Source organism: Manis javanica, chromosome 8 (genome assembly GCF_040802235.1).
Source record: "Manis javanica isolate MJ-LG chromosome 8, MJ_LKY, whole genome shotgun sequence".
Lineage (NCBI taxonomy): Eukaryota > Metazoa > Chordata > Mammalia > Pholidota > Manidae > Manis > Manis javanica.
This window is the reverse complement of record NC_133163.1, coordinates 33,900,198-33,912,625: the sequence shown is the minus strand read 5'-3', so window position 1 is coordinate 33,912,625 and position 12,428 is coordinate 33,900,198. Positions and strand designations below refer to the sequence as shown.

The following is a 12,428-nucleotide window of genomic DNA, read 5'->3' as shown; positions in this document are numbered from 1 at the left end:
TCATATGTAATCCTGAGGAAAAAGATATATGTAAGATAGTTTCTGTATACCAAGGGATGTTTATAGGGGTAGGCTCTGAATTGTTTGTTCATTATGACCCTTTTATAAAATATAAAATACAATTGATGTTTGCCTTTAATTGGATAGAGTCAGTAAAATTTAATTGGCTAGCATCAAACTGCCTCTTTTCACCTAATTTATATCCCCACTAGATCTGATGAAAGATCCTCACTTTTATTTAAGTCTACTTTTACCAAATTGAATATAAGGTGATCATGAAGATAAGGTCAACTGGTATACATCGTCATTCATCTACCTCATTCTCTCCATCTACAGTGTGTTTTCCGAAGTGTGGTACTCTAAGCAGCTTTACAAGCATAACTTGGGAACTTGTTAGAAATGCACATTTTGAGGCCCAAACCAGACATTTTAAATCAAAATGTCTGAGTGGGGTCCACCAATCAATGTTTAATAAGACCACTAGGAGATTCTGCTCAACACTAAAGTTTGATAATGACTGCTCTAATCATATCCCACTTTGATAGCTGAACAATGTTACTATACCTAATAATGGTGTTTCAAAGATAGTCTTTGTTATTTAAGATTATTTAACCAGTAGAGGTGATTGCAGTTATTGTTAGGAAATTTTAGTAAATCTACATAGTCAAGTAACAATCATGTAAATAATAATAGGCAAATTATTCCCTGTTAATAAAAGTATGGCCATAAAAATAAGTAAAAGATCTATATTAAGTGATTTTTCAGTCACCATGCATATATAAGGAATTTCTGCACAATTAAAGTCAGCTATTATATGTCCTGTGCATATTTAAATATCATTCACTGCCTATTAGCAATAACATTTTTTTAAAGTCATTTTTTCCTGTGAAGTTAAAAATGGGCCTGAATTTAATTGACAAGTTTCCCAGGCCAATAGAGTTATTGTTTATGACACTCTGTTTTGGAACTTGAACAGCCTTTGAAGCATCTTTTGGAATTTAATGTTATCTTGAAAGGTAAAAAGAAAAAGACCACAATAAGTGGTTTTCTATAAGAAGCTGGAACTTTCATAGTTCATAAAGCATTTAGAAGTAAAGATAAAATGTCTTATTTAAAGATAATAGTTAAATCCAATTAAACTTCATTATTTTGGAGTCTATTGGTTCAGAAATAGTTATATAGGAAGCAGGAATATAAATTTCTAGTATTGTTCAAGGGAGAAAAGGGAATTTGATAATCAAGTTAAAATGTATAAAAACGTGAGAAACAACTTGAAGCTAAGTAAGAGAAAATGGTTTCAGACTTTTAATGGCATCCTTTTTGCTCTTGATAATGGATGCTTGTTACCTACTCATTAACAGACACAGATAACCTTCATTTATCTGTCATACTAGTACATATTGAAAGGATAAAGCTACATTTCTTAAAACTAATCTTCTGTCTGGATTATCTAATTTTAATTATTAAAATTAAGTTATTAATTTAAACAGATTGTTTTCCTTGTCTTATTCTAAATTAAGTTATTCTCTTATTCTTTGCCTTCTAGTTGTGCCTCCCCATTTATAGTTCGTAAATGTTTTCACCCAGTTCTTGCCCTCCCATCGATCTATTAATCCCTACTTTACTTGGCTGCTTGTTCCTTGTGGATCCCACTATTTCAGTATTCTGCTCCCTGACCTCCCACTTGCCAGTATTCTTACAGTGTTCTTACATAGGTTCTTGCTGTCCATTCTCTTTCCTGTCATCTTTGTTACTCAACCACTGTTTCCAGGTTTGGCTGCTGGATTTTTCTATTATTCCTGTTCTCTAACTGGTATGTTCAAAACTGCAAGAATATAAGGAAAATTGGAAAGTAGATGCATAAAGAGAATTCACATGCATTGAATACCTACTCAATGTTAGGTGATTTACTTACATAATTTAGTTCTCAAAAGATGTAGGTATGTTTTATTATTACCTTAATTTTATTCATAAGTACACGGCCCAGTGAGGTTAAATATTTTGGTCTAATTTACAGAGCAACTAAGTGATAAATCTAGCTTTCAAACCTATTTGGTTCATTTATTCATTCTTTTATTCAACAGATATTTGTTAATATGCATACTATATGTTTGGCATTGTGCTTCATGCTGCAACAGATCCATCCTTTACCCTCAAGGACCTTAACTGTGTAGTGGCATTGCCTGACTGCACAGATGGTATCTTTCTGTCTGCTACCAGACAGCTTAAGAGAAAGAAAAAATAAAAAGGAAATAGAAGAGTTTTGATGTTTTATGGAAACTATATATTGAATATAGATGTAGAAAGACTATATTTGTGTTATTTAGGAATACCCTATCAGAAAAGGTTGGTTTGTGTTTAGTCCTGCAGAGAGCCTGACAACCTCCCCCTTAACTACCACTGTAGTCACCAGTGCCTTTTAGTTGTATCACTACAATGTATATTTTCCTTTTGTGTCTAAAATATGTAAGATTGGTGTCTAAAGGCCCAATTTCTCTAAGAAGTCTTGAGAAGGAATTACCTGTCCTCCCTACATGTTTGGAAGAGGATGAAGACCCCTGTATAAAGAATGCATTCATTCACTCATCTATCCATCCATCCATCCACCGTCTATAAATTTTTTAATACTAAGATGATTTACTCAACACATCAGAACTCTTAATAAGATAAATATGGCAAAATAGGGCAAAGATAAATAAGGTAAAATTAGTTTAGGTTCGGTAAGCCAACTAAAAAGGTATCCACAAATTTGTCTCTCTTCTTAAGAGTAACTTGATTCATAAGCATCATAATTTAAAAAATCAAATTATTAGCACAGGAAAGTACCCATTTCTAGTTATGACACTTAAGAGGAAATTTCTCCTAAGGGTCCTCCTAAAGAGGACTACAGTGCAATGTGGTGAACAACGGCCTTAAATACTTCCTACAGTAAAAATGAGTTTCACTGAGCCATTTCACTGATCCAGTGCATATCACAAAAGCAAGTCCAGTAAAACAATTCTTTGAAACGTGAAATGAGGCAGCCCAGGTAGATCATTGTGGTCTGGCCAAATCCAATGGCATATTTTAGGAGACCTGGAAAAATTAATGAATTGCATCTCTTTGGCATAATTCTGATATGTAGTTTTTCAATTGAGTTTTTCCTGTACTAAGTGACAGTGAGTTTATACATTCTTAAAAGTTTGTTTTATTCCTACTGCAACATCAATGCCTAGAATACTATCTACTACATAGTAAGTACTTAATAAATATTTGTTGTATGGAGGATATATGTTGTGCTTTGAAGTATCTGTTTAAGTGAAAGACTTCCTCTCAGCTATCTTGATAGTTTCTTTCTTTGTCCTTAAAGTGTGCTGCTGTACTTTGGAATACATAACCTTTATGTGCACCCCCAAATCCATTAAATATCAACCACTGCTTATGTGACTTTTCAAGCAGATAATGAAATATATATAAACCCTATCCAAAGAGCTCTTTTAAGATTATTGTCTGTTAAATGCCGTGCTTGATTTTTGGGGTTCTAAGATATTAAGGTCCCTAAGAAGAAGTTATAAACCTCAATAAAACAATTTATAACATCATACCTATTAGATTGAATATGGAAAAAGGGGGATAGATTCTGGGTAAAACTAGCTTAACTATTTTTAACTGTGTATTTAAATGAAAGTAAATAACTCCCAAATTTAGGAATTTCAGTGTTTCATTTTCTCCTGCCTCTGGCCCTCTATTTTTTATTGAAAAGCATTACAGTAGTATTAGTTTTCCTTTAAAATTTCTGCCATTGTTAAATATTGCATTATGCTGGATTCAGTGGACTGGTAGATTACATCAATTCTGGTACTCCTTTATTCTGTATGATTATAAGGAATTAACTAATTGCTATGCATCTTTAAAGTTTATTTATAACATCAACTGGCTTTTAACACATATGCAATGCATTTTAACTATTCTGCCATGTCCTTAACCTAAATTTTGCCTAGAGCTACAATTTTAGGACTATCATCTTACTTCTAATGAGTTATTGAGATATCAGTCTTTCCCTATATCCCTCCATATTTTATTTTTTATTTGTTTTGCCTTTCTTGTTCACTGGAATACTTTATTTTGCAAGCTTTATTCCTGTATTGCTCCCAATAATTGTAACTTGCTACATTTGTAGAAACAGACAATCAGAAATGGATTAATTCATGTATTTCATTCCCAACTTTCAGCCTAAAATACTACTTTACCATCATGGTATGATAAAGATATACCTATTTTTATTGACTTTTAAAAAATGAAATTTTCCTATCTCTTTCAATAACTTATCCCAAGTTTAACCCTATCTTATTCCAAGTTTAACCCTATCTTTAACACTTTTCTTAAGAATGCACTATCTTAAAATTTCTATTATATAGTTAAAGTCTATCACCTCATTAATTCTTTTTTAAAGCAATCACATATTTAATTTTTATTGAAGAAATGGAAGATGGTAAATCTGTAATTTTTCTTGGGGAAAGCTGACTTGGTGATATCTTGAGTTCCTTTTAAGTGTATCATAAAAACATAGAGCTAGGAGAGATACAAGATGATTTCAGGTTTTCAGGGCCTAATTACTTCAAGAGTAACAAAGAACAATACCCAGATTTCCTGCCCTGCAAAAATCTGCCCAGATATCCTACCCTACAAAAGTCTATTGCATGTTAAAGCAATCTGAGGCTTCATTTTAAAATTTAGGTTACTAGGTGAGATGAAACATCTATTAAATACTTCTGAGTTGAAAGGGATATGAAAGGTCTGCTAATATCAAAGTTCCCCAGATGTCCTGGTCCTCCACTTTTATTCAATAGTCCCAGGGAACTGAATCTTGGTGCCTTAAAAAAAATGTTTGGAGAACTTCAAAACATGGTTTATAGAAATCATGATTTATAAATATTTTTAAGTTAATTTTACTACTCTGCCTTCCTTCTTTTTTGGCTAATTTCACTCAGTTTGCTATTTAATCTTTAATTACAGGCCACAAAAGAAGTAATAGAACGGGAAGCGCCAGGGATGGCCCTGGCAATGCTGATGGGATCACTTAATGTTACACCTCTGGGCATGCTCTCTAGGTAAGAAAGTCACCAACATGTTGCAAAGAAAATTAATTCCATGCCACTAATCACTACAATAGACTAATAAACCTAAGAACCTTTAATCATAACACCTAAGTTTGCCCCCTTTTTCTAAGAGTTGAGAGTCTGAGTCTTCATATCATTCATGTCTAGTTAAATCTTGGCCATAGTTTCCTTCAAGTTCTTTTTTTCTACTTTTTAATTTTTTATATTATGTTTAAACTTTTAAAGATAATATATTACTGCTAAAAGTTGTCAGTTCTAACCCAGAGACAAATCCTGTTTATTAAAATAAACTGTAAAATTATTCTTTTGGTGATTATTTGTAATCATCAATTATATTCATTCACTGAGATTAAGTGCTAATTTAATAAAACTAAACAGTAGAGTTTTTTTAAAATAAGTTGTTCTCACCAGTTAGGAACTTCTATTCCAATTTTTAGGCATAATGATGTGTGGTCATGAAAAAAGCTCAATTAAAAATGTATTAATAAATTTGTATATTTAGCACTATGCCTTTGTAGACATAGATACTGACATCCATCCTCAATCTGGTGGTTTAGTTATTATTATTCTTTTAGCAATACTTAGATTAAAATTCCCTTTAATGAGAACAGTGTACATGATTTAAGTTAAAGACAAAAGTGTCAACTTACTGAGAATCTGTTTATATAATGCCCACTGATTAATAAACAGTTAATCTCAGAATGACCTAAAAATATATAGGAACTTTTTAACTGCAGTTTCACAATCATTATTTTAGCCATTTATTTATCCTTTGTGCAATGTGAATACAAAAGTAAATATATTCACTTAATGCACAGAATATGAGTAATAATGCCCTTTCTGTTACTAAGTTTATATCCCATTAGTGGCAAGCACAGCTACAGGAAAATGTGAAAGGGTCATTAGTTACTGTATTCTCTTTGCTACCACATGTACTATATTATAACATTTAACTTTAGTAAGAGATTAAAAAAAAGAAAGTAGTATTAGAGAGATATTAAATTTAAAAGGCCAAGCTGGTGTTTTTAAGAAGCTCACATTGATTCTTTTACACTGATCTTTTTTAACCATTTCTTATATTACCTTCATATATGAAGTCAAGGATCACATTGAGTCCCTTTTGTCAATGGAATTAAGTTGTGGTCTTTGAACATTAAAGAACTCTTTCTCAGCATATAAGGAATATACTCAATTAAACTTCATCTCATCTTAATTCTTTTATAATAAAAATGTAATTCAATTAACGTAATAATATTCTATTTTCCAGGCCCCATACTAACCATTAGGGATACTAAGAATAGAAAGAAAAATAAGGCATGTTCCTCACTTTGAGGATCCCACAGTTTATCTGGAGGATTATTCTTTGCAACTGTTAAGGTTACTTCAATATAGGTATCTTGATTCAATACAAAAATATCCCTTTTTGTCTACTGAAAGTTTTTCTGGATTAATTCCTCCTCCACCTTCTGAATCCACATAATTATTAAGCACTGGACTGCTGAGTGAGTGGAAAATTAATCAGCAGGAGCTGATTCTAAATACTTTGGTATAAGTCTATCTTCTTTATGCTGAAGGCTTTGAAAATTAAAGCACGTAAATAGCATGCTAACAGATTTTTCTGGCTTTTCTTTCTGTCATTGTCAACTGAGAGTTTATTTACAAATTTGAGATAGATATTTTCTATGAGGCTTTTCAAGGCCTTTTTGAAAGTTACTATTTTTAAAACAACCACAATTAGATTAATGTTTCCTTTATAGCATTTTTACCTGTATGTACTTTGGGCTTTATACATGCCTCTATTATAGCAAATGCTATATTGTAATTATTACTAACTTGTCTGTATTACCTAATTTGTATAAAATCCTTAAGAATAGGAGACTTATTTTCTATATTTTTTGTTGTTGTTATCATTAATCTACAATTACATGAAGAACATTATGTTTACTAGGCTCCCCCATTCACCAAATCCCCCCGACACACCCCATTACAGTCACTGTCCATCAGCATAGTAAGATGCTGTAGAATCACTACTTGTCTTCACTGTGTTGCACAGCCCTCCCCATGCCACCCCTACATTATACATGCTAATTGTAATGCCCCCTTTATTTTTCCCCGCCCTTATCCCTCCCTTCACCCCATCCTCCATAGTCCCTTTCCCTTTGGTAACTGTTAGTCCATTCTTGGGTTCTGGGATTCTGCTGCTGTTTTGTTTCTTCAGTTTTTCTTTGTTCTTATACTCCACAGATGAGTGAAATCATTTAATACTTGTCTTTCTCCACCTGGCTTATTTCACTGAGCATAATACCCTCTAGCTCCATCCTTGTTGTTCCAAGTGGTAGGATTTGTTTTCTTCTTATGGCTGAATAATATTCCATTGTGTATATGTACCACATCTTCTTTATCCATTCATCTACTGATGGACATTTAGGTTGCTTCCATTTCTTGGCTATTGTATATAGTGCTGCAGTAAACATGGGGGTGCATCTGTCTTTTTCAAACTGGGCTGCTGCATTCTTAGGGTAAATTCCTAGAAGTGGAATTCCTGGGTCAAATGGTATGTCTATTTTGAGCTTTTTGAGGAACCTCCATACTGCTTTCCACAGTGGTTAAACTAATTTAGATTCCCTCCAGCAGTGTAGGGAGGGTTCCCCTTTCTCCACAACCTCACCAACATTTGTTGCTGTTTGTCTTTTGGATGGTGGCGATCCTTACTGGTATGAGGTGATATCTCATTGTGGTTTTAATTTGCATTTCTCTGATGACTAGCAATGTGGAGCATCTTTCATGTGTCTGTTGGCCATCTGAATTTTTTCTTTGGAGAACTGTCTGTTCAGCTCCTCTGCCCACTTTTTAATTGGATTATTTGTTTTTTGTTTGTTGAGGTGTGTGAGCTCTTTATATATTTTGAATGTCAACCCTTTATCAGATCTGTCACAGTAGGGTACCTTATTGTTCTATTGATGGTATCCTTTGCTGTACAGAAGCTTTTCAGCTTGATATTGTCCCACTCGTTCATTTTTGCTTTTGTTTCCCTTGCCCAGGGAGATATGTTCATGAAGAAGTCGCTCATGTTTATGTCCAAGAGATTTTTGCCTATGTTTTTTTCTAAGAGTTTTTGGTCTCATGACTTACATTCAGGTCTTTGATCCATTTTGAATTTACTTTTGTGTATGGGGTTAGACAATGGTCCAGTTTCATTCTCTTACATGTAGCTGTCCACTTTTGCCAGCACCATCTGTCGAAGAGACTGTCATTTCCCCATTGTATGTCCATGGCTTGTTTATCATATATTAATTGACCATATATGTTTGGGTTGATGTCTGGAATTTCTATTCTGTTCCACTGGTCTGTGGCTCTGTTCTTATGCCAGTACCAAGTTGTCTTGATTACTGTGGCTTTGTAGTAGAGCTTGGAGTTGGGGAGCAAGATCCCCCCTACTTTATTCTTCCTTCTCAGGATTGCTTTGGCTATTCAGGGTCTTTGGTGTTTCCATATGAATTTTTGAACTATTTGCTCCAGTTCATTGAAGAATGTTATTGGTAATTTGATAGGGATTGCATCAAATCTGTATATTGCTTTGAGCAGGATGGCCATTTTGACAATATTAATTCTTCCTAGCCAAGAGCATGGGGTGAGTTTCTATTTGCTAGTGTCGTCTTTAATTTCTCTAAGAGTGTCTTATAGTTTTCAGGGTATAGGTCTTTCACTTCCTTGGTTAGGATTATTCTGAGGTATTTTATTCTTTTTGATGCAATTGTGAATGGAATTTTTTTCCTGATTTCTCTTTCTGCTAGCTCATCATTAGTGTATAGGAAAGCCACAGATTTCTGTATGTTAATTTTGAATCCTGCAATTTTGCTGTATTCTGATATCAGTTCTAGTAGTTTTGGAGTGGAGTCTTTAGGGTTTTTTATGTACAATATCATGTCATCTGCAAATAGTGACAGTTTAACTTCTTCTTTACCAATTTGGATTCCTTGTATTTATTTGGTTTGTCTAATTGCCATGGCTAGGACCTCCAGTACTATGTTGAATAACAGTGGGGAGAGTGGGCATCCCTGTCTTCTTCCCAATCCCAGAGGAAAAGCTTTCAACTTCTCGCTGTTCAGTATGATGTTGGCTGTGGGCTTATCATATATGGCTTTTATTATGTTGAGGTACTTGCCCTGTATACCCATTTTGCTGAGTGTTTTTATCATGAATGAATGTTGAATTTTGTTGAATGCTCTTTTAGCATCTATGAAGATGATCGTGTGGTTTTTGTCTTTCTTTTTGTTTATGTGGTGGATGATGTTGATGGATTTTCGAACATGGTAACATCCTTGCATCCCTGGGATGAATCCCACTTGGTCATGGTGTATGATCCTCATGATGTATTTTTGAATTTGTTTTGCTAATATTTTGTTGAGTATTTTTGCATCTATGTTCATCAGGGATATTGGTCTGTAATTTTCTTTTTTGGTGGGGTCTTTGCCTGGTTTTGGTATTAGGATAATGTTGGCTTCATAGAATGAGTTTGGAAGTATTCCCTCCTTTTCTATTTTTTGGAAAACTTTAAGGAGAATGGGTATTGTGTCTTCTCTGTATGTCTAATAAAATTCTGTGGTAAATCCATCTGACCCGGGGGTTTTCTTCCTGAGTAGTTTTTTGATTACCGCTTCAATTTCTTTGCTGGTGATTGGTTTGTTTAGATTTTGTGTTTCTTCCTTGGTCAGTCTTGGAAGGTTGTATTTTTCTAAGAAGTTGTCCATTTCTTCTAGGTTTTCCAGTTTATTAGCATATAGGTTTTCATAGTATTCTCTAATGGTTCTTTGTATTTCTATGGGGTCCATTGTGATTTTTCCTTTCTCGTTTCTGATTCTGTTGATGTGTGTTGATTCTCTTTTTCTCTTAATAAGTCTGGCTAGAGGCTCATCTATTTTGTTTATTTTCTCAAAGAACCTGCTCATGGTTTCATTGATTTTTTCTATTGTTTTATTATCTTCTATATTTTTACATCCTCAGCCCCTAAAACAACTTCTAACACATAGTATGTACTCAAAAAATGTATATTTTTATGGCTACTGTTGGTGAACCAATATGTCATCCTAGTTCTAGTAGAATTTTTTCAAGGTAAAGTAATACATCAAATTGGTGCTTTGCCTTCCTATTTTTATCTCTAAGGAGCAGAATTAAATAAAAATAAATTTTTATATCACTATATCTGTTTAAAATGGTTATCATCTGCTTGATTAGCTTAAAATCTTCTCATTATTTTGTACAAGTAAAGTAGAAGATAGTATCAACCAATGGTTAAGAGTATCATCTCTGAAGTCAAACTGCTGGCTCTACTACTTACTAGGTACTTTAACACCTTTTTTATTTTTGTTTTCTCAATTATATAATGAGGATGTTAATAGTAAAAACTTTCTTGGATTAAGTGAGTTCATCCATGTAAAGTGCTTTAAACAATTGATTATTAATAAGTCTTACTTAAGCATTGCTGTGGTTGAGAGTTCTAGGTGTTGAAGCAAGTCTGCTAGCAAAACTTTCTAATAGTGCTCCTTCATCTAGAAATGTCTTTATCTTAGCTTCCTTTCTGAAGGGTATTTCACTAGATACAGAATTCTGGATCAACAGTTCTTTACTTTCAGCACTATATAAAATGTTATTCCTCTGTCTTCTGATGTGATGGTTTGTACCAAAACATAAGTGACTCAGAGAAATTATTGCTAACAGTAAGAGTTAAAGATGTAAATGCTTACACTAAAAAAGAAAGTTCTGCAGAACAACCACCTAACATTATAACATAAGGAACTAGAAAAAGAACAAACTAAACCCAAAGCTACCAGAAGGAAGAAAATAATGAAGATTAAAGCAGAGATAAATAAAATGGAAAGTGGAAAAACAATGGTGAAAATCAACAAAGCCAAATATTCTTTGAAAAGATCAACAAAATTGACAAACTTAGCTATATCATAGATTAAGAAAAAAGACATGAGTCAGATTACTAAACTCAGAAACAAAAGTAGGGAACTTTTTGAATTAGGATTTTATATATGTAAGACAGTACTGTGAACAATCATGTGCCAGTAAATTGGATATCCTAGATGAGATAGACAAATTCCTACAAACACAAAATCTAACCAGATTGACTCAGAAAGAAATAGAAAATCTGAATAGATCCTGTAATTACTAAGGGGAGTGAACCAATAATCAAAAATCAACCTGCAAATAAAAATGCCTTTACCAGCTGACTTCACTGGAGAATTCTACCAAACATTTAAAGGCAATTGACACCAGTCCTTCTCAAACTCTTCCAAAAATTTGAAGAGAAAGGAACACTTCCTTACTAGTTCTGTGAGGCCAGCATTGCCCTGATACCTACAAAGAACTACAGGAAAACCACATAACAATATCCCTCATGAACATTTATGTAAAAACTTCCACAAAACCAAATTCAGCAACATATTAAAAGGATTATATGCCATGATCAAGTGGGATTTATACCTAGAATTCAAGAATGACTCAACATACTGAAGGGGAAAAAAATATGATCATTTAGGTTGATACAGAAAAGCATTTGATTCAGCATGCTTTCATATTAATGACACTCAACAAACTGGTAATAGAAGGAAACTACCTTAACATAATAAAGGTCTTATATTAAAAATGCACAGTTAACATCGTACTCAGTGTGGAAGGACTGAAAGTTTTTCCTTTAAAGCAGGAACAAGACCAAGATGCCTACTTTGCCACTTTGCCACTTTCATTAAACATACTATTGGAAGTTGTAGCCAGAGCATTAGGCAAGAAAAATAAAAAGTATTCAGATTGGGAAGGAAAAAGTAAATTTGCCTCTGACATTATATGTAGAAAATCCTAAAGATTCTGCAAAAAAAAACTATTTGAATTAATGAGTGTATTTATAGCAAAGTTGAAAACACATAATCAACATGCAAAAATCTGTTGTGCTTCCATGTACTAACAACAAAGCAAAGAGAAAATTGTGGGAAAAAATTCAACTTACAGTAGAATCAAAAATTAAAATACTTAGTAATGAACTTTGTCAAGGAGGTGAAAGACTTGTACTCTGAAAACTACAAAACTTTGCTGAAGAAAAGACCTAACTTAATGGAACTGCACCCATGTTTATAACTTGGAAAACTTAATATTGTTAAGATGTCCAGACTATCCAAAGCAATCTGCATATTTAATGAAGTCTGTATGAAAATGCAGTAACATTTTTTTTCAAAAATACAAAAATACATTCTAAAATTCATATGGAATCTCAAGGGGCCCCCAAATAGCCAAAACAATCATGAAAAACAACAACAAAGTTGGAGGACT

At 33.3% G+C, this 12,428-nt stretch overlaps 1 protein-coding gene across 15 annotated transcripts in view; it reads left to right on the top strand.

Moving 5' to 3' along the window:
- Window positions 1–12,428, top strand: part of GPHN (gephyrin) — a 710,040-nt gene that overhangs the window by 382,933 nt on the left and 314,679 nt on the right. For all 15 annotated transcript variants that reach the window (XM_037005467.2, XM_037005787.2, XM_037005423.2 and 12 more), the window contains one exon: window positions 4,996–5,090. In XM_037005467.2, coding sequence (XP_036861362.1) covers window positions 4,996–5,090 — 95 coding nt within the window. The remainder of the gene's footprint in view (window positions 1–4,995; window positions 5,091–12,428) is intronic.